General features: G+C 38.6%; 2 protein-coding genes across 5 annotated transcripts in view; one reads left to right on the forward strand and one right to left on the reverse strand.

The window, feature by feature from the left end:
* zdhhc17 (zDHHC palmitoyltransferase 17) overlaps nt 1-4989 on the reverse strand; it is a 37288-nt gene extending 32299 nt beyond the window's left edge. Inside the window, exon 1 of one of the 2 annotated variants that reach the window (XM_020601396.1) lies at nt 4841-4988. In XM_020601396.1, the coding sequence (XP_020457052.1) occupies nt 4841-4903 (63 nt within the window). In that variant the 5' untranslated portion in view covers nt 4904-4988. Of the gene's footprint in view, nt 1-4840 lie in introns of both variants that reach the window. The other variant, XM_020601397.1, reaches the window with a different exon arrangement.
* A 3950-nt stretch (nt 4990-8939) lies between these two features.
* Nucleotides 8940-24070, forward strand: part of osbpl8 (oxysterol binding protein-like 8) — a 98426-nt gene continuing 83295 nt past the window's right edge. For all 3 annotated transcript variants that reach the window (XM_020601298.1, XM_020601301.1, XM_020601299.1), the window contains exon 1: nt 8940-9323. The gene's annotated coding sequence lies outside the window, so the exon portion shown is untranslated. The remainder of the gene's footprint in view (nt 9324-24070) is intronic.

Below are 24070 nucleotides of genomic sequence, written 5' to 3' on the forward strand. Positions count from 1 at the left end.
TCAATGATTAACTACATGGACTATTGTGGGTGTGGTGTATATTTTGTAACTATTCTTTAGTATATCACTTGTGTGATGTAAGAATGTTAACACTGTTATATTCTTTTTTAGTATAATATGTGTGTGTGTAGAAGTTAATCATTTATTGCTTGCAAACCAATGATGGTAAGATGATGTCATGGGGTAGGACTGGATAAGTCTGACTTCTTCCTACTCCATTCAAGCATGTACTAGGTATAAGCAAATTGATATTGGATTGTGTGTAAAAATGTGTGTTGTTATATCAACTGTTTTATATGCTTGAAAGAATAAATCAAATCAAATCAAATCAAATCAAGGTGTGCACGTTAGCATGTCATCCCTGTCATAGCTGGTGCACTGCAGCGCACATGCAATCAGCCAGGAAATGGCGCATGAAAGAAAAGAAAGAAATGGGCTGAGGTATGTGACAAGGATTAAATTAAGCTTTTGAATAATACTGATGATTTTTTTTTGACTCAGGCACTACTGACTCCTGTAGATGGACATAAGAAAATTCCTTATAGGAGGCTGAGACAGAGAAGATGATCAGAAATGAGGGTGAGAGTGGTGAGACCTGGATGTAGTTGGTAAACAAGGTAACATTAGTTTTGTTAGCTAGTACGTAACCAGGCACAGATGTTCAAAGTGAAGTAAATTAGAGCTCTGTACAATGCATGTGATCATTTGGACTACTCTTAAAATACTATTCATCGGTGTACTACATGAAATACAATGAATGCCAAGTATGTTACATAATACATCACATGTAGTGGTTTATGTTCACTTTGGACTATTCTATATTCTGAATTTAATGAATATATCATATTTGATGCTGTTATCACACAGTCAAAATGATGTTTTTTGTCATGCTCATTTAACAAACAGGTGAACCTGAAGCAGGAAGGGAAAGTGTGGAGGAAGAGGTCTGTGTCTATGGAGACAGGTGTGTGACCACCAGCCATCCATTTCACAGTACAGTTTCGGAGTTACAAAAAATGATTAGATTATGTTTTTCTAAATTAATGATTAACTCGATTAGTTTAACTTGTTAAAGTTTAAATGACATATCAAACTGGGGCTGCTCAACAATTAATTACTGTGAAATGCAGAAGAACATAAAGAAATGCGCAATACAGGGGCAGACTTTTGAGAACGTTCTTAATGCATGTTGAAATAAATATTTTCACAAATATTAATATTTATACATGTTTACCTTTACCGGTAGTAGTTTCAGTAGTAGCAGTATGGTAGTGGAACAGTAGGCTAAGAAGTTCACATAGGACAATGGATGGCACATTTCATTCATAGAGCAGACATTCAAATATAAACAATAAAAAATTCTTTTTCTCACAGACTGCATATAAAAATGGACAAAGCATCACCACTTCCTGTCACTATGCAAAAGTGAAGCCATAATATCATGAATACACTGCCATCTTGCTTTTGTGATGCATTTTACAACCAGAATCTGCACAGTATTAACAAACACCAGACAAATTACCACTTGTACACAGTGGTATCAGCATGATACTTAAAATGACACAGATTACCTTTGATTTGCATTATGTATTTTTTAATTTAGCTCAAATCCCATCTACTAATATGTAGGGAGCAGGGTTTATGACCTATACTGCAGCGAGCCAGCGGGGAGTGGTGTGTGGGCTGTGGGTGTCTCCACTTCCCAGACCTGCCACATTGTCCATCTTGAGATACAGTCGATGGTTTTTCACTGGTAAGTATATTTTGCTGATAATAATTTGCATTGTTGCGGTGTTCCTCCTCATGCTGTAACCACAGCACATAATTAGCTTCAATCTGAAATTAGAATCATTTAAAGGGAGTAATTCAATATTACTACATCTATGGATCAAGAGGAAGCAGAGAGGAAACACTTGCTTGTAATGAAATAATAGGAATGCTCTAAAGAAAGAGAAGGCACTTCCCCCTTTGCATTACAACAAATTATCAAATTTAGTGGCAGGAGCATGTCCCTCTACCAAGTAAGAAAATGTGTTTCCGTTGTCCAATCAGATTGTAAGCCAAGGATACTGAGTCTTTATATTCCTCGAAAGAAATGTTTGCATCTGACCTGTTGAACTGGTTCAAAGAAACAAATGTGCATAGCCCTTCTGAGTGTTCAACTTGTAAATCTCTAATTCATGCATTTTAGCTTCACTGTGCTCTCACTACAATCTAAGGGGTGACCCAGATTCCAAGCAGCGCCCTGCTGAAAAGAGGCACAACTTTAAGCCAATCCTGTATATGAGAGAATAAACTAAATTAATGATGAAGCTCCAACCATCATACAATTTCCTTTAATATGAAAGGACGTAATGTGAATGTCCCTGTGCTCTGATTTAAAGAAGATGAAAGCTGTGGCACCTCTGAATTCATGGCAGACAGTGTAGTTCTTGCAAGATTGGAGAAAAATACCCTTTGGACAAAGCACAAGCACAGTTGTGTTCTTGTGTATATTGTCTCATGAGTAAAGTGTCGAGAAAATGTCATTTTCTCAAATTTTGATTGATTATTAGAGTATTTACCAGCACTACTGGATATAAAAGGTTGACTCCATACAAATAAAACTTTCTCAGCTCCTCCACATAGTACTTCAGCTCATAGTAACCAAACATTTTTCTCTTCCTATACAATGTCAGGCACTAGTTCAGCTTCCAAAACTGAATCTGAGGTCTGTCAGACTTCACCGTCAGGTCAAGCAATGACATGACAAACAAAAGAAAGGAAGGCATCACTGGCAATTCATTCTGTCAAGGGAGCAAAGATCATTTCCATTCATTATGAGATCCCTCCCTCTTGTTAAATGATTTTCCAAAGTGTCAAAAAGGAAAGATCCTTGACAAGCAGCAAAGACCAACACCAAGCTGATTACATTAGTCTGGGCCTCAGTGTTACAGAGCCATGGTGAGGAAGCAAGTTATCTCTCTCAGAAGAGAGCAAGATAGGAGACAGTATTCTGTTTAAATGTGTGTATACAGAACTGCATGTATGTAACTGTAATAATGCAACAACACAGTCACATAAGACTGATGTCACAACAATCAATAGCCAATCCTTACACCCTATTACCAATCCACAAATACATTTTCAAGATTTCAATTACTCATACAATCACTCACTTGTAGCTCTCTCTCAGTCACATTATTTTCAGACAAGTCAAGATCTAGGTTAAATAATATGTCTATGTTAAAAAATGATCAATTCTGACAGACACTGAAGAGTCAAGCAAAGTCTGACCTGCATTCAGCTGAGGTTGGGAGGAGTGTAAGATGACATCTGTTGACCAGTGCAGATCAATTGCCTATGTAGGTATAACCCAAATGTTTCAGCTGTAAAGCAATAGGTTTGACTGCAGCATGTATGGGAGAAATTGATCTCATAATCTTAAAGAGAAAAGAGGCGTAATTGCTTGTCATAATCAACAGGCCCGGTGAACGAATTAGACGATAACACTACAAACTATTGTGTATGACTAGGGAGCCAACACCACAATGGAAGCAAATCTGTTTGTTGCAATTTGACCTCAGGATATAGCAATAACACCACTCTAGTTCCATATTGGCACAATGAGTGAACAGAGTTATTAGAGTCAGTGCTTGAATTAAACTTTGTGAATCAACACCAGCCAAAATGGCTACTAGATTTTCAAATCACTCTTATTTTACAATAGCCAAAACAAGATTATAAATCACTTTGCCCATTTTAACCTATGGTCACTATGTACATTAACTCATCTGACAGCATCCTGGGGACTGACTGGATATTCAAGACATTAATCATGTGGACTTACACTGTCAGGATAAACAGTTACTGATCAAAGTAAAACAGCCCATCTGACCTGCTGGCTACAAGACAGAAAAGCAAGGCAGCTGTCACTGAAGCAAATAACTGTACAGTATGTATCAATCAGAACTCTCACTGGTGCTTAAATTACCTGTCAATCAAAGATAACTTATCACTAGGCTGTGTTCAAAACAAATGAACAAAAATACATGTTTCTGTCAAGTTAGCATGGGTGGTTAGCAAACAATACTGAAATGAATCAATTCAGCTGAAATTTGAATTATTTCTTAATTTCTTATTATGCCATTTATTTGGATTCACAGTGTTTTAAATCCAAACATTAACAACAATATTAGATGACAGAAACGGCAAATACTAAATGACAAATTAACATACACTGTTTTATAATCCCAACCGAGTGAAACTGCTTTACGTCAGCTAGCTGAGGGTAACGTTAACTATTACAAACAATACTAAGAAAAGTATGCGGTATTCAAGAAAAAAAAACTCCGACTTTTATACAGCTGCGGCTGTTAACATTACATCGTTACAACGTTAGCCGACTGAACACCACAATTAGTTGACGCTTACACAACTGACACCAATTTAACCTACATCATTGCAGCTACACCAGCCAGTACTGCCAGTTTTAGCTACAAAGCTAGCGTCTGATGACTCTAAGGATTAGCTAAACATTAACGGTACTTTCCATTACTGACTTGAACACATTGTTTACAGACTGCACGGTGTCTCTACCGCAGAAAGCACCACCTAGCCTAACATTAAAATTACTACGAACATCTGCTCAGCGTTTACTGGCTATGCACCAGAAGGAGAGTACCGTTAGCGCCTTTTGCATCGCTAGCTGCCTGCCACCCCCACCGGTGGTTTTGCAGGGGGCATCGGAGTTCGCAAAAAAGCATGGCAAAAATCACGAAGCCACCCACTCACATATTGATGTAATAAGTGTTGTATATGCTCATAAATTCGTGCGAAAGCGTAGAGTCCAGGGACCTACCTCGGGATGGAGAATAGGAACGCAGCCAGCTTCTTTCTCATATTCCTCCATAGCGTCAGCCATCTTGGTGGTGATGTTCGCTAAGCATTGTGGGAAACAAGAGGCTGTGTGGAGGGGAAATAGAGTAGGAGACAGGGGTTGTCAAAACCAAAACAGGTGAAGGGCAGATCACGTAGAAGATCACACAGGTCATATCGGATGCCGTTTCTAATATAAAGTAATATCAATATATCAATATAGCAATGACAAATAATAACATGTATTAATTAAATTAATTAAATATTTACAAGGCACTGTTATTGCCAGTACTGTCTCTAAGGTTTTATGTAAGAGTATTGCCTACCATATGACCCCTTGCTACTATTGTGTTACAAAGAAGATATGGTAAAAGAGCTTTTCTCCAGACATTCTCTGTGTATCACAACAATAAAATTGCATTATTAGGTGTCAATTTCAAAATATAGAGTTTAACTAAGATGATGGTTTTTCTTAGTGATGGCCATATGAGGACCCATGGAGCTTTGAACCCCTTTGGACCATTGTATCAAAAATTGGTTCACTACTGGAAGCTTCATTCATTGGACATGTGAGTGACATCTGCTGGAGCAGTGGTTGTTGTGCAGCGTTGCAAAGGTGACGCTAAAGCAACTTGCATGTGCACTGAGTTTTGTTGTAATGTGGAAATTACTTCAGGACTTCAGTGATGTTAGTTGTCATTAACATTATCCAGTTATTGTAACAAAAAAATATTAACATCCATCATGCAGCTAATACAATAAACTTTATTTTGTACTATCAACTAGAAGAAAAGGCAAACAGAAGGTCAAAAGGGGGTCATACAGATCTGTCCCTGGGTTAGTTAGTTAATTTCACAACAGCAAATTCAACTTGCTCGATTTTACACTAAAAAGTATAAAACCTGCCTTACTTCCTTCTTTTTTCAAGTGTATTGTGTGTATGGCATCTCAATAATCTTATTTGCAGATATCAATTGTGAGCAAAGCTCCAAATCAGTTGCTGTCCTCCTAAATGACAAGTTCAAATACAAGTAGGTCTTTTCAGTTCTGCTTAAATGAACAAGGACAAGACTTCATTTGCAGATTCAAAGATTTTGCAGGCTTCCTTTTGGTTTGTTTGTTTTGTTTGAAATCTGGAAAGCTTTGGGGCAACTGTATGAGTTTAGCACTAGTATTCATGCAGCTGCTACGCAAGTATGATATGTTGTTTCTGCATTGTGTAATATGAGGTCATTATTTACTAAAGTGATGTGTTTGGTAACAATATGGACAAAATTATCTTATACTTTTTTACATTTGCTTTAACAAACATTCATTGGTTTCAGAACATATTTAGAAATGTCATTTAGATGATCATGGGACAATAACACCCTCTAAAGAAGTCTAGAGTGATGATAGACAGAAGTTCCACAATATGAAGGTTAGAGGGTCTTTAAATTGATGTTTTATGCACTAAAAACAAAGACAAAAAAGACAATTTAATGAACAATAAATACATTGTTTGTATTTATCTAATATAATAAGATAGTAAAGAATACAAGGAGTCAAGAATGAAATTGAGCCCAATATCATATGATCAAGAGAAAAACGTCATAAAGACATGGAGACTGGACGATATCTGTCTCACAAACACCGAGTGGCAAATAATGTCCACATTGCGGTTTTTGATGTCCCATCAGTAGAAAGAAAAAAAAATCAACTTCCAATTTAGCCACTAGATGGCAACCTTAACTCAGACATACTGTATATGTATGCAATTATCCGACTGAAAACGGTTGTAGTAGATTTTACTTCCAGAGGAGATTTATCACACACGTACCAAATATAATATATCTTATTTATATTATACTAGATTTAATTAATACTTTAATTATTGGTAGCATCAATGAATTTACCTTAGGCTACTCTGAGAAAATTATAATATCCACCTCCATAGCGTGGCATAGCCTACGTCCTAACCGTGTTTGACGTGACACAAATGATCTCTGTCTAAAGTATGTTTTCAGTTGGACTGCATTTTAAAGTGAAAGTGGACTGAACTGTCCACATCCTGTCCAACCAGGCAAATCAGATGATCACCGAGCAGAAACGCCGTTTTTTTTCTGTTGGGGTTCATTTACCCAGTTATAAATCACAGACAGGATATTGAATATTTGGTCTTCAAATTAAAGTCAGAACCACAGCACTGGTACAAAAGTGAAACTATATTATTAAAAGAAAATTACCTCTAGTAATATTATGACACATTTTAATAGAACAATAGAATAAACTATAATACCAATACGTTAATATTTGGAAGTATTTTGAATGCACACCTTTTTTGATTTTTGATTTTTATATTTATTCTTATTTATGACTTGACTTAAAGCATATTAAGAGCCTCTGTACTAGAGTCAAATTCCTTGTGTGTTTAACATGCTTGGCCAGTAAAGCTGATTTTCATTCAAACTATAAAATAAAAAGATATATAGGTTAATATAATAAGAATACAGCCCAGGCAATGCAAGGCAATTTTATTTATATAGGACAAAAGACATTGCATAGTACTTTTCATTGTGCATATATAAAAAAAAATGTATTCACATAAACAATCGGAAGATAAAAGATTAAGTGTAAAATAAAACAAATTAAAACAAAAAAGCATACAAGTTTAATAAAAGTGACATTAATTAAAAGTAATGGATAAAAGAATAGTCTGGTTTTTTAAATGAATACAGTCAGGACAAATCAAAATTCTAAGGGAAGCTGATTCCAGCAGTGGACAACATAAAGTTTAGTTTGAAATCTGGCCACTGCTAGATGACAAGTCCATGCAGATCTGAGACAGCTATAAGGCTTGTACTCAGCAAACATAGCTCTGATATATGAGAGAATTGTATGGAGTAAGTACAGCTTTAAATTCAATTCTATATTTCACTGGATGCCAGTGCAGGGATCTAAGGATTGGAGTGATGTGTTCTCTCTCTTGGTATTTGTCAATATTCTAGTAGCAGCATTTTGAATGCATTGCAAAAATATAATTTATATGATCATAAAAAATATAAAATTATTTATATTTAACTATGACAGTAAGAAAAAACAAATTCAAAATGTGCTTTATAGGTAGAATAATAAAAACAACTAAGACCATGTAATAAAAAGTAACAAAACTGCATCAGCTGGAACAGTGGTTAGCGCTGTCACCACACAGCAAGAAGGTTCTGTGTTTGATCCCCAGCTGACTTGGTGCCTTTCTGTGCAGAGTTTGCATGTTCTCCCTGTGCCTGCATGGGTTCTCTCCAGGTGCTCTGGCTTCCTCCCAGATGTGCAGCTTAGGTTGACTAGTGACTCTAAATTGCCTGTAGGAGTGAGGGTGTGTGTGTGTGCTTGTCTGTCTCTTATTGTCAGCCTGTGATAGACTGGTGACCTGTCCAGGGTGTACCCCGCCTCTCACTCAGTGTCAGCTGGGATTGGCTTCAGCCCCACCGTGACCCTGTTCAGGATAAGTGATATAGATAATGGATGGATGGATGGAAAATAGTCTCAGTGTTTACACTCAACCACAGTAATATCAATATACATTAAACAAGATGACAAGTCAAAAGAAAGCAATTTTCAGATAGCAAAGCTAATGGTAAATAAAAAAAAACAAAAGAATTTATTAAAATAAAAAAGAAAAAGGCTATATCCATTAACATACTGTATTTCAACTTTATGGGAATATTATCATACAATATTTTACTATTATACAGTATTGTTTCAAGGCAGCAGAAAAAGTTACACTACAATTAATGTGCTCATTTTACGACTGTGCAAATTTTGCGTTTCATGTGGGGTAATCAATTTTGGATGTTGACACAAACAGAAGCTGGTCTGTGGACAGCAGAAAAAATGTTAAAAGCAGCTGTAAAAATTAAAACAACTTTTATTTGTATAATTTAAGACATGTATGCATAAAGAAAGCTATTTTAACGTAATTTAATAACCATAAAAAGGGTTAAATGAAGTTATATTATGACTAACAGGCCTAATCATTTATTGAATTAACAAAATAAGTTTTGCTGCCTTAAATTTGACACTTTTAGTTTGAAAGTTAAAACCGGAAATCCTGTGTGGTTCGGTTGATGTGACCTTTATCCATTCAAAAGCTACCACACAGTATAAAACAACCGCAGTGGCTGGCTAGTGATTAACAAAGTGATAGACTATCAGTGGTAAATAGACAGCTGAAAGCATATCAGTAATCGTGAAGTAATTTTAACTGTCCAAACTTTAATACTGGACTTCCACGACGCTGCTGGACTGAAGAGGACGTGGGTATCGCCAGCGGAAGCTGTGACTACTTAGTAATATAAACATAAAGACGCCGTGAGCTAACAGTCAGCAGATAGGCGAACGCCCATGAGTTTTGGCTGGACATTTACAGCTAGCGTTTTCCTTCTGTGGCCCAATCAGCCAACCCACCGGCAGACCCCAACAAAGCAAAGGTGAGTGCCACGCAGACAAAATAACAAAAACAAAATAAACGCTGCTTTCTACCTTCTAGCGTTGATTAAAACGCAACTAGCGTAATTGCGAATTCGCCGTGTGAGTTTCTATGGTGATTTCACAGCCGTGGCTCTGCAGTCGAACAGTGCGTACTATATGGCTTGGGAACCTCCGTTGCATTGTGGGGTGTGCCGGCCATCTTGGTAGCTGTGGTAGTAAACAAGAGCTTGTTAGAAATTCGCGAGACAAACATTAAAACACACTACCAAAACACTTGCACTGCTTTTAAGCTGTGCAGTTTGAACAGAATCTTGTTGCTCGAATAGTGAAAGAAAGCGCGAGAAAGAACGGGATTTACCGTGACAAGTTGTCACAGGAAGTAAGGGACTGGTTTTTTGTAAATGATGCAACTTGTTAGTGGTTTGTTAACCATACGAAGGAAAGGGACGACGAAGGCAACAATTGAGAAACTGTGTTGTCTGTACCAAGCTAATACATCTATGGTGCCAAGGGTCAGAGGAGCTGGAACACATGGTTGCATGCGCAACCAGAACTGTGCGGTCCAGTGGTTTCACTTTAGTTATGTGGGGCTTAATTATACCCCTGTTGCTGGTGACCCATAGTTTTGTCCATCTGGTTGGCTGTAGACAACCGCACCCCCTTACAATCTACTACATAGCAACATCAATATCTCGTAGTGCACATTTTTCTGTACATAGTTTAATAGCTTTTGATTTATATTTTATCCAGTTCCAGTAGTTTACCATGGTTACTTGAAGCCTTTAAACATGTCACCGTCATGTGTACATTTATACTTGTGCAATGTATAGATAAATATACCAAAGAGAAAAAACATGGCTACTTTTTATAAACACTTATTTGAAATATATCACAAAACAGGATCACTTTTAAAACTGAGGAATGAATGATCTTTTAAAATTATAGGTGTCTTGTCACTAACTGGCCCATCCCACAAGGTATTATATGGCACTGATATAAGAAAAGACATTTCATCTATTTCTTCTGGTGCAATTCCCACAAACAACATACTCAGTTTTGCAAAAATAAAGAGAACATACTGCAACAGTTACAATGTGTAATTTGTCTAAAAATAAAGCAAACATTTCATACATAAAACAAAACTACTGCCAGTAAACACCCATAGAAATAATAAAAAACAGGAAATAGCACATCTGGGTAGAGGATCATCTATACAGTGTATCTTAGGAAATAGAAATATCTTGAAAATCCTTGAAATCAATTTTTTTGCTTATGAAAATCCTAGAGATCAAAATGTGTGATTATTAATCTGCATTACAGTATTACAGAACTAACTACGTTTCACAACCACACTCGGGCACCTAACCCTCACATGGAAGCACCATACTGAGGGATACTTCTGCTGCTAATATGCCAGTCACTCTTTCACTGTGGAATCGGAGGTGAGCAGTCTTTCCGCATTTTCTCCACATCTCTTGCATCCTACTGGCAGCGTCCTTTTGTGAGTGCAGGGATCTTTCCCTCTGCACACAAGTCCAACACTATCAGTGATGTTAAAGCCATGATCTGCCAACACCAAATCACTAGGCACCAGTTTATCCAGAATCCCACATTTTTCAGTTATATGCTTATCACTGGCATGCTCTCCCCATCCCTTTTGAATGGGTGATATAGAGCCCTATGGTGTGACCACAGTAAGGTATTTCATGGCTATGTTTTGTTTGTAGTGGGTAAATGACTGAGCTTGTGCTTTAGGATTGGACAGTCTCTGTGTGTCTATTTCAAAATGGTCAGGAATTACAGCAAAACATTTCCCAAAGGCCTCCAAAAACTGATGAGACATGTTAGTGACATCACCAGCCTCTTCTCAGAAGCCTTGCAAGCTTCAGTTCCACCTGCTGTTTGTTCTCTATCCTCTTCCAGCAGTGTTGGTGCTGCTTCTCTTTATGTGGTGTCATCAACTGCAGTCTCATCCATGGCTGGTATACTCTTTATCCTTCGCTGTTTTCTGTTTGCCCATCTGGCAAACCGCTCAGTCTCTGAGGGCTTGATCTCACTGTGACCCAACGGTGTGGAGATGGTGCCCAGTCTGGATGTGATTTGCACATTTCATATGCTGGTTTACGTGGCAACACAGCCAATCTCTCATGTTAATAACTCTGGATATGATTAAATAGAATATCATGCTGGGTAAAGCACAAATCTAGCATAATGTATTTACTCACAATAATTGTACAATCACATGTACAGCTTATTATGAAATACTCAGGGTGTGTGTGTTTGTGTGTGGGCACAAGAGTGAAGGACAGCAATATAAAAATTCACTTTGATTAACTTACCAGAATAAAAATGTAAGGAGCACACTCTCATTGATGTTGTTGAAAGAAATATGTTTTCTTCTTACAGCAGACCGAAGCCATTCAACACATCTTTGTTAACTTTGCAACGTGGCTTTCCTCATTTTGATGACAGGCCGGAAAGTGGTGAAAAGTTACCCCGTTGTTTTATATTTTTTTTATCATTACCATTTTCATGTGAAGCACTGCTGCACTTTGTCACACAACAGCGTCTTACCATAACTGCATAGATGAATAAAATGAAATATGAACAGAGCTATGAGCACCTGACTGGTAGCACGGCTAACAAAACACGTAGCCTCCGACATGGTGAATTTCACAGAATGTGCTGTGGTGTGATGCCACAGTCCCAAACCCTATTATGTAATAAATCAATGGCAACAATTGCTTAGATGCAAGTTTAGCGGCTATATGCTCCTCTTACCTGGTCTGCAGATGGTCCCAACATACTCTAGTGTGGACTGACATGTTGAGGAACAGTCTGTATTAAACCTGTGATTGATAGATAGATAGATAGATAGATAGATGTGGTTATCAGTAGCCTAATGTTACTTTCCATGATGCAGTGTGCCATGCAGTAGTGCTGAGTGGTATAGTGTGCATTAATGTTAATTTGTTACAGAATCTGGATGATTTGTGGAAGAGGTGCATTTAGGCTACAGTTTGAACAAAGTACTGAAAATACGACTCTGTTGACATGCACTGCTGTGTATTGGGCTACCCCACATAGCCTTGGTGTGATCCTGCTGCAGTGTTGGATGTACGCAGTCTCCTCAGTGCTGGTGCTCTGTTACCACTTTCACCTGACAAGAGCCAGGAGCAGAAATGGGAGACTGACCATCATTGACAACTGTTCCAAAGTGTCAGACAACTGATGCACCAACGTGCCCTGGTCTGTTACTGGATCCCTGATTTCAGCTTTTCTTGTTCTCTCTCTGCATTTCATGAAGCTTTTTCCTTCCGACTTTCGTTCTGTTATTAAGTCAACAACTCCTCCATTCGCAAGTACCATATAGATTAATAAGTAAGCACGTTTTACATTTAAAGGCCTCAGATATCAGTTCTCCTCTGTAGTTGTAGTGAGGATGAAATGGTGATGGGTACACCCAGCACAAGCCATGTTGTATGACATGAATAAAGTGAAATTTGAAGTCACTACATAAATAGTTTTTAGATTTTTAGTTGAACTTGGTTGATTTGAGTTATGCAGTGAACCTCTGCCAATGTCTGCCTGTCACATACTGTATTTCCATGTTTTCCATCCTCTGCTTATTTCCATATAAATGAAGGCTAATCCCAGACTTTGCATGCAAAACTTTTGTTGAGGCAAGGCGCACAATCCAAGATCACAAGAGCAACCAGCTCATTTGCCAGTCAAATGGAGTTTCCAATCAGTCCTCTTTTGAAGAGCTTGTTGCCTGTGCACTGCTCTGCTAGATAACACAGAGCTATAAATTTGAATGCTGAGTATATCTGGGAACATCAGAATTGTATTAATGCAAAGAAAGAAAGAAAGGTAGGTAGGTAGGACTTTATTGATCCCACAATGTGGAAATTTCTGTGTTCCAGCAGCAATAGAAAGCGGAAAGAAATAATTTGGTTTGTTTGCACAGATGGAAGGAAAACAACCAGTATTTGTGTGCACACAATAGGATCCAAAATTATTGTTGTTTTTTGGAATATAAATTTGTATATATGGCCTACATAGGGCTGCAACTGAGAATTATTTTCTGTCTGTTAATCTGACAATTATTTTCTCAGTTAATCCCTTATTTTTCTATAGATAGCTAGAAAATTCTGAAATGTGCCCATTATAGTCCAAGTTGATGGAGAGGGACAGAAAATCCTCACAAGTCTGAGGATAGAACCAAAGTCTATCTGGTTTAAACTTTGAAATAATTAGATTTAATTGTCAGAATAGTAATAGTAACAATTCGATGAATTAATTAATAGTTTAACCTCGAACTTGATAAAAAAATTTTATGGAGGGAAAATTTTAAATGTAGAATTTTCTAAATTGCAAGAGTCATCTCCTTGTCATGTGGTCTCCGCTTGGCATGTTTCCTAAATATATTCTGGGGTTAAGAGCAGACTGTAAAGCATAGCTTACATACTACCAAAACACTTAAACTGCTTTTAAACAGTGACATTTGATCAGAATATTGCTGCTTTATTAGTTATATTTGCAGAAAAAAACTGGCATATTTTCAATTTCCAGTTGCTGCTGCTTCAATGGAGATCTCTGGGCATGAAAAATATAAGTGGAGCAATTAATTTGAGATGCACAGTGATGTCAGTGACTCAGATTAATGCCAGGTGCTTTGCCTTGAGGACTGATTTATAAGCATTGGAAAAGTTGGAAATATAAATGGAGTACTGCTTTCCAGTGAAAAATGAGTCACTCATTTACAAAAATATGGGCATCACCAGTCAGGGTACATGACTGTCTCACAGCAACTTATCTGTTTTCCGCTCTAGCAAAATGTCATATGGTGGAAACTGTGCTGGGATTGAGTTTGTTATATAAGCACTTGGTTTGTGAAAGTGATGACTTCCATAAATGTTTTTTGTTTGTACTGTTTTCAGTTGAATTTCTCATGGTTATTGGGGTGGAAACTTTGTTTTATCATTATTTGCTTTATCATTTTATTTTGTCTTGATGAATTTTGCACTTCAGCCTGGAAGTGGTGGTTTCCTGTGGTAAATTATTTTTGTACAGTAGATCTCAAGCATGCACTGCGGCAGTTTGCAGCTGAGTGTGAAGCAGCTGTGATGAGAGTCAGCACCTCCAGGTCTGAGTCTGTGCTCCTCTGCTAGAAAACAGTAGATTGCTATCTTTTGGTTGGGAATACATTGCTGTCCCAAGTGAAGGAGTTTAAGTATCTTGGAGTCTTGTTCATAAGTGAGGGTGAAATGGAGCATGAGAGTGATAGGCAGATTGGGGCAGTATCAGCAGCAATGCAGGCATTGTACCAAACCACTGTGGTGAAGAGTGAGCGTGCAAAGCTTTCAATTTACCAGTCAGTCTATGTTCCAACCCCCATCTGGTCACGAGTTTTGGGTAGTGACTGAAAGAATGAGACCATGAATGCAAGCAGCCTAAATGAGCTTAGACTTGGAGACAGGATGAGGAGTTTGGATATTTGGAGGTGACTCTGAGTGACCCGCTGCACCTTCACGTTGAAAGGAGCCAGCTGAGGTGGTTCAAGCATCTGATTAGGATGCCTCCTGGGTGCCTTCCACTGGAGGTCTTCTGGGCACATCCAGCTGATAGGATGCTCTGGGGTAGACTCAGAATATGCTGGAGGGATTATACATTCACCAGACATGTTATTAGGTGTACAATTGTATGCAATTCAGTGCAACACTTCTGCCTTAACATCTGTATTTATGAAGTTCAAAATGTTTCAGTTTTGGGTGAAATTGTCATAAAGGTATACATTCAATTATATGTTTATTATCGAGGTCATAGTTAAAGGCGGTATTGTACTGGACTACATTATAGTCAAAGTTGTTCCTAATATTCTGGCCTTTTCATGTACAGTATGTAGCTGAGGAGGACAAAAATTATAGAGAACTAATTTACTCTCAGGTCCCACTGAGTAGTGGAAAATTCACTCCCTTTCAAGTAGCTCCAATGTTGGTAAATCCAACCGGTGATCGCTGTGTCTTCCCCGACAAATCCCTCATGTTACAGGCAACCACATTGTGAAAGTGATGACTTCCATAAATGTGTTTGGAAATGCCTTTTTTGTTTGTACTGTTTTCAGTTGAATTGCTCGTGGTTATTGGGGTGGAAACTTTGTTTTATCATTAAAGTAGTGAAATTAATTCCAACAGGTAGCGTTGCACCGACAGTAACATCATGGATCGTTAATCTGCTCATTAACCAGCAACACATCACATGTGGCAGACACACTGGCCTCAAGCAGTCAAAACAAACAGGTACTACTGTGCTCTGGGGGAATCCAGCGTTGATGAGCGCCCCAGTGTACTTCACTGGTTGGCTGCTTGTAGATTAGACCTGGTTAGATAAAACAGTACGTCCCTGTACAGGAACATTCCCAGGCATACAGTAACCTCAGGCCCTGTATTTTTCTCCACATCCTCTGGTCACAACGCAGGCAGCAATATATCCACAAAACCGCATGCAGTTGAAAAATTCAGCTTTTAGAATGACTCCGGTGGATGTCAGGCAAGCTTGCATGAATGCAATGCACAGCCAGGAGAATATGAACATTCAAGGAAATCCTTAAACTATTGCACATGACTTTACATAGTTGGAAAAAAAGTAGTCTCACCAGTGAGAGTTTGCAGGACTTGTATAAACCAAGTTGCTTCTGCATAGATGTACAACAGCATAGGTACACCTCGTTTTTTGAGCTTTCAGTCACATTTAAGATAATACATTGTTGTAACATTGTAGATAAACACAGAAAAACATGCCATGGGCTCTTTATGGTCTGACCTGCCAATTCTGATTTCTTTCTTTTCAAGAACTGTAATCGATAGCATACACAAACATTTTTGTAACTTTTCTTTAATGAAAAATTTAATTGTAGTTAAAATAAAACTGTTATACATTTGTCTTTTCTAACTTTTTTTCTTTTACAGATGTCCAACTAAAAATGAAGTACAATATTTGTACTTCTCCAAATATAAACCGGTGCAACAGGTAATACAAATAGAAGAACGTTTGTTACATCGGTCCTACTGAGCATACAGTTCTTTTTGAAGTGTATGTAGTTTGTATTGAATGTGTTTTAGCACAGGTTGGATGCAATGTACATGCTTTCCACGTGTAGTCAGCAATTCCCTCATTATTTACAATTAGTTGGAGATTTTGGCATAGTTTGCCTTCTCCATGGTGTTTCTGTAGCCTCCTCGGTGTGCTGTTTGTACACCAAGTGCTTCCATTGCCCGAGTAAATATGTGCCTGGTACAGATACGAGTGCGAGCCTTGCTCAAGGTACACAAGAGATGCTATGTGCTGCACATGCTATGCTTTGGGTCTGTGCCACTATGTGCACTATGTGATCTATTGTCCCTCTAAATCTGATCGGCACAGAATTGGAAATCTGAGTGATGGGCCAGTCAACAGTCAAGGCAGATTACACTGAAAACCAGCCATTTCCGATCTCAGCTGTTCAATCGGTGCATCTCTATTGGTAATGCTAAGTGATCCCCCAGGAGGACTTTGAAAGCATTGCTGGAGAGAGGGACAAAACCTGCTGCCCCCACAAACCAACCCCTTGATAAGCGGTTGATGATCGATGGCAGTGTACTTGTATCATTTTTATACAAAAAAAATTATATATTTAAATAAAACATGCTTTAAAACTGTCTATTCATTTTGGCAATTTAAATAACTAGAGAGTGTGTTTACCTCAGCAATGGAAGGTATGAGCTACAAGTTTGTGAAGAAACGTGTTTATAGGCCTTAAACTTTAGTGGCCACAAAAAAATAGCCAACTTGTTGAACAGTTATTCCCATAACAGGTTTGTTTCTTTCTGCCTCCAGACTGTAACGCTATTAGGAGCCTTAACAAATGCTGTGTACCTCCATGAAGTTATTGAAAATACCAAGGCCAGTGCATCTATGCAGCCTGATCTTCCCAGCTGGGACACTCAGGCCACTGGCTAGCTGCATTTCCTCTAATAAATGCCACCTGTGCCCGAGAGTGAGATAGTTGCCTCTCGTTTTAGCATTTATCCGAACGCGCTACAGAAATAAAGTTAGGTTTTGGCTCACTTTTCCTCAGTGTGTAACTCAACAGCCTTTATTACCATCCATGAGCAGGTTAGCTGGGGGTGTACCAATGGAGACGGCTGCTTTTATTGCATTGAAACGATATTAATGTGAACCTTTCTTTTTCATTGGCTCAGCATTTACTATTCCAAGGAACCGACTGCTTTTGGCTCCTGTACATCAAACAATACTGAACAAACGAGTGTTACATTTGCACCACTTATGTATGTCTCACTGCTTCTATACAGAGTGCATTAGAATGTACACACTCCTAATATTACTTTCCTAACCTGGTAACTGTACTGTTTGATTTTTTTTTTTGCCACGCTTGAGGCTTTTTGCTGAAGTCCGGGATTTTGTGCAGGGAGTTGGTTAGTGCGAATGGTAATGTTGCACTGTCCCCTTGATCTCAATAGGACGTTAAATCAGAGATGTAATGCATGTAGATTTTGACATGTTGTGCACGGATGCACATCCACACCTCTAAAAGCCACAGCATTAAAGCTTAGATTTAGCTGCTCTTAAAAGGTGTGAAACTTCACATCAAGCCTCTGTACAGCAGAGAAGACACTGATCTTAAGAGATGTGTATATGTAGAGGAAGTTGGGTAAGAGGAAAGTTTGTACTGGAATTAATCACTGTAACTTTGATATACTGTATAATGTAGTGCTTGCAGGTAATATTTAAAAGGAACTCCAGGATATTGCAGAATTATTGTGATTATTGAGGCTCCAGATGGCTGATTTAGTCAATCAAGGCAAGGAAATGCATTTGCCACTTCAGCATGATTTGGTCATTGATACAATCCTTGACTCGGGCTTTGTTTTTGAACTAAAGGAGCTTTGGATGTTGTACATGCTCTGCTTTCTAGTGTCCTAATTTACTTGTTCAGGCTCCACAGTCCTGTGCAAAGCTATAGCTCTTTGAGAGATGCACAATGTGCCGCTTTTGTGAGCCTCTTTAATACAGCATGACAGTGATGCTTTGTGTTGCTCAGATCAATCTCAGAGTGTACAGAGTTCAGCAAGGATGCAGGTTCATATCATACCAGAATATTAGTATCCGGTGTTGCTGTCAACAAAACTGTGCCAACTTGTAGCATTTGACAGGTGTTTATTTCAGCCTGTGTGTGTAGTGTGTCTCCTCCGTACTGTTGGCAGAAGTCTCAAAAAAAAAAAAAAAAAAAATCACCACAGGTCCAACTGTAATAATCCCTTCAGGCTAAGCTGCTGCCTGAGGGGAAAGGGACAGTGGCTGTGATGTAAACTCCCACACTTATGTCACCTGCATTATTCACACAGATTTTCAACTCCGATTATCATATAGCTGAACCTGTTTTTCTAGGTAACTTATTAAGGCGCACATGATTTGAACCAATCATGACAGACCATCCAGGATGATGGAAGATGGTGAATTAAGTGTCTCCCCTATATCCACAGTGTTAAAACCAGTCGTAGTTTAAGTGTCAGTATCGGTGCCTTAAGATTGTGCAAAAAGGGAAAAAAAAAAGAGATCTTTACAAGGTAATACAGTTAATGTTCCTATTCCTTATGTCTATCAAGACCTTTTCTGGATCTCTTGGCTGAACATCTTTTCAGATGGGGTGTTTTCATAAACTTGACTTTTATCTCGTTTCCATTTTGCACTGTTCCTATCAATATTTAAGCATTTTTGTTTTTTTTTCTGTTTTATCACTGTAGATAGCTTTGCAGACTCATCTCGTCACCTTCTCTTCAGGTTGGAAAGGCTTTACTGATTTGGGCTGTTAATTGCTGCTGTTTGTGGCAATGCTCACTTCAACCTCTAGCAGAACTTGTAATACGTGTATGTCACACTTGCTAAGAAGTTGACTACACTACCAAAAAAAAAATTTTTTTTTTTTTAAATCGTGTTCATTCTCATCAGTCACATTAAAATAATGTTTCATTGCAGTGTGCATTCTGCTCACATGGCCATGGCTTGTTCACCATGCCATAGGGGCATCCCCAGTCTCTCATTTGAAAATCCATTTGCAAGTATCATGTTGCAAGATCTGAAAGTGCTGAGGGAGATAGTTTAGGCAGAATTGTTGCAGCGCTGCTGGTTTCTCATTTGCATTTCTTCTATTTAGATGGAATACCCCAGATAAACCTCACCATTTGTTTGCTACTATACACATACTTGAATAGTTATTTAAGGGAGGGAAAATAAATGGCCAAACAGTCATTTGCCAAACTCATTACCTTATTATTGTCACACAGTCACTAATGAGACAGTAAGTCACCACAGGTTGTCCAAAAGACATAGTCCTGTCTCATAACTGGGTGTAAACCATCGCTATTTTGTAGAACATGCCCTGTGAGGTTTTAAGAAAGGTGAACGGTGACACAGCTAATAAGCTATGATTGCAGTAGGCCTGGGGCCCTAATGTTCGACGCTTAGACTGACAGAATGGGGTGTGGAAGGTGGGGGGAGCAGTGCTTGCCCCTCGTCTTTACCACCATGGTATCCCTGAGTAAGGCTCTTAATCGCCAACTGCTCCAGTAAAACTTTCCTTAAACAGTAAAGGAAAAAGTTGCAGCATTGTTTAACAGATTGGTTTCTGAAGCAATCTTACTGTATAAGCACATGCTAGGGGTGTGACGGTACACTCGGCTCACGAGACGAGATGATACCTGATGGTACATAATGATACACAGTATTGGGTTCATGAGAACAAGACAATATTATAATAACACTACATTTAATAAATCTTCAATGACAAAATACAAATAATAAAAATGTTGCCTTTTATTCAACTGAAAGCCACAAAATGCAAAATAATGCAGATGCATTTTGAAATGTTTTAATGACTCATCTTGTAATGAACTTTAGTTCTGCTTTCTAAGTATGAATTATATGCAGTAAAAGACAACAATATGCAAGCAATGTAAAAGGTTTTGCCACAAAATCAACTCGCTTCTTCCCTGTACGATTTCAGGGGTCTCTTCAGACCTTGTAACTGTTCATGAACTATGGACGAACTTCTAACTGAAGTTGTGTGTGACCTTCTAACCGAACTCCTTTCCACAAATTGAACATAAAAAAAGGGGGGGGGGGGGATATCTTCTGTTCTAATTTCACCTTCACACTCCATCATGCTGGCCACTGCTTTGGTTTTGTTATGTATTGATATCACGAGACAATTTTTCATGATAAATATCACATTTTAATATGAGATCTTGCCACACCTCTAGCACATGCAGTAAGTTACTTGCCCTGATCAACAGTTGCATTAATCAATACCTAATATATTGTTTTTATTTGATGCTATATTCCTGTCAATGTCTTTCAGCAAATGTAATTCAGTAAGGGATCATATCTAGGTTGGTTGTGTGTTGCTATGATATGGTGTGAGCTGTGTGTGTGTGTGTGTGTGTGTGTGTCGATGTGCACACATGCCTAAATGGGTCCTTTCACAGCATTTCTGACACACCCACCTCTGCTGTGACCTACCTGGTCTTCTCTCAGGAACACATTCACAGTTGGATGCTTTTGTCAGAGGTATGGTTGCCCTGCGGCTGGTCCAGTACATAAACACACCTCACATAATAATACAGGAAGGCATTTATCCTGCGTGTAAACACTGAAATTACAAAGATATCCATTAGCTGAGTGAAAAGACAGCTCATGCTTATTATAGATCAAATGAAAGGTTATTTTTCCCCATGTCCATCATATTCCCATAGAAATTAAACAATTATGACAGCAATAAGATCATATCAGTAGCATTTTGGAAAGCCTATGGACCAGTGGACTGATTGTTATTTATACACCTAGCCCATATTAATCCTTCTGGCACTTCTTCTACCCCTATTCATAACAAACTGTAATCTGGAGAACATTTTTGAGTTTTTGTTTGTGTATGTGGTCAATTACAATTCTCAGAAAATTGGAACTGGCCAAGAAAATTGCAGTTGGTGCATCTCTGTTTGTTACTTAAGTCAATTTCAAAGTGATCATCAAGCAAGTTCTAGTTAGATGGATAAATGCTTTATTGATCCCCAGTGAAATCCAAGGCATCCAGCGTCTTAACACCAGTAGAAACAAAACTCCAACATTAAACAATAAGGTTATAAGCAGTTTCTTTTCAGCAATTAAGTTAATTTTTGCCATTGTTTATTTTACTACTTTGTGGTCAGGATTTGGTTTTAATGTTCAGATTAGATCTTTGTTTAGGTTAGGATTAAGGATTTAGTTGTGATGGTTTATATTAGGGTCAGGAGCTAAAGAATATGTCAGTGAGGATCCTCACAAAATAGATATACGTACGTGTGTGTGTGTGTGTGTGTGTGTGTGTGTGTATATGAGCGCTCTGTTGGGGAACGAGACTAATACATCAAGGTCACATCGGTGTTGAGTAGCAGGGAGGCTTATATGGAGAGTCCACTCTTCCGTCATTGCGCACACAGAGGGAGCTCTCAGTGCTGCTCTGCCGCTGACACTAGCAGCCTGCAGTACTACCTACATTTCAGAGGAGGAGGCAGAGAAATATGGTGATGTCATCTCCGTGTCTCTCTGCCTCCCTCTCTCAATTTTCCTGTCTCTGAAACCGTTATGGTGCTTTCTGCTGCTCGATCTGCATGAGGTAGGTCTCTGATTTAACTCCCTCGATCTCTTTCACATGTGCATGCTGCATTGGCCTGGTTCCCTCCATGCCTCTGTTTCACCTTCGCCTGGTGTGGGCTAATGTTTTCTGGTTTTGATCCTGTGTGTAACAGTCTCACTTTTGTGGCTTCTCTTGAGTGTTTTCATGTTTTCTATGCAGGTAGGAAGGATCTGTTAAGGTAACAGATGCTAATACACTACCATCACATTACACAACAGCTTGATGATGTGTCCTGGTACCTGGCTGGCTGATAAGAATGATTGGAGTGGACTGCAGATAGCTTTTGAAACCCCAGACTGAGATGAGATGGTGGATGTAATTCATCCACCTGCTGACAGCAATGCCAATGTTGTATTAAAATAATAATAAAAACAAAAAAGTTGAAATAATGTCTAGGAGCTTGTGTTCTATATAGTTTTCCCACATGCTCTTCTCTATAAAGGTCAGTCTCGGGTCTAAGGAATAGGTTCTGCTGCTGTGACCTTTGCACCCTCTTTTCCCCTGAATGTGATCCACAAATGCTTTACAATGCATAATATGCATTGTTAGTCTGTGTTTCGGCATCTCAACCTCACATCTTTTCTCCATTTTCTGTTATGCAAGATGTATCGCACACACAAACCGACACATTATTCAACTTGGGCTATGTGCGTCATACACATTTTCAGCATGCAGCTCCGTAGTGGAGCTGTGGCTCTGTTGTATCTGTGATTTTCCTCTCTGTCTCTGTGGCATGGTTATGAGCCAACGGTTAAACAGCCGAGCAGTTGCAGTGTTTTTCTAGGGGATTTAATGTACTGAGGTTGCCCCAGTCTACTTGACAGGGCAGGAGTTCAGATCTGGTCATCCTTGTGAGGCTCAGCATTCCTACCCACATGTCGCTCCGATGGATCAGATAAGTGGATGTCAGTGAGTGCCGAGTCACCTTGTTGCATTTGAAAGCAGAATGCAGATTTAATTTTACAAGGTGACACATGCCATTCTCCCACAATCAAGGGGGATATTATAGAAAGAGAAGAGTCTGTCTTGTGCGCAGCATGCACATGTACGAGTGCATGTGTCACGTGAGATGATAGGTATGACATTGAATTTCTGTCAGCTTCTTATCACATTGTAGCAGGAAGTGTGACAGCAGATGATACCAATGGGGCTCACAGCAAATACACAACAAAGTGCTTTTATTTTCTATCTGTCAGCAGCAAACAGTGAAAACAACAGTCAGAATTCTTAAAGGCTACCTAAAATGTGTGATCATGTGCGTGGGGATAAATTAACCAATTATTTCTTGCTGGAATGCAGTTACATAACAGCAGTTTTTCAGGAATGACATGAATGGTTTTCCATTCCTCTTCCCTTTAAAGAGACTGTGGGAATCTTGGCTGCAGCTCAGATGTGCAGGAAGTGTAATCAGATTGACTGTACTACCTGGGACCTGTGCTCATTGATTCTGAACAGCTGCTGAATTCTGGAGGTTGACTTGATGCTGCTTCCTACAGTGGCATAGAGAATAATTTTTGAACATCCATTCAAATTGTATTACACAATGCTCTTGGTGACTTTTCAATTTAGACCACCAAAACACCTATATGTAATCATATCAATGAACTGTTGTTGCTGGTGTGTTGGAGTGGACAGCACAATGAACTGCAATGGCATTAATTAACTTGAATTTCTCCTCCATAGATGGGTAAACAATGGTATATGTACTGATGAAAAGAGATGTGTAACACTCTAAACAAAGTGGGTAACTGAAAAACCCCATATTTTAACTGGCATAATGCAGACATAGTAACTACAACTGTTCTCTCTAACGTTACAGAAACAACACATTAACATGATACCTAAAAGTAGTATTTTTGTTGTGCTGCTGTCTCATGTGCTCAGCACTGTAGCTCTGCTCCTATTGAACAGAGGTGGAAAGAGTAATAAAAGTTTGTACTCAAGTAAAAGTAACTCATTAAAAACGTACTGAGTAAAATTAACCGAGTTACTTTTTATAAAAGTTTTTTTTTT

This window comes from Monopterus albus, unplaced genomic scaffold, assembly GCF_001952655.1.
Source record: "Monopterus albus unplaced genomic scaffold, M_albus_1.0 scaffold51.1, whole genome shotgun sequence".
Classification (NCBI taxonomy): Eukaryota; Metazoa; Chordata; class Actinopteri; order Synbranchiformes; family Synbranchidae; genus Monopterus; species Monopterus albus.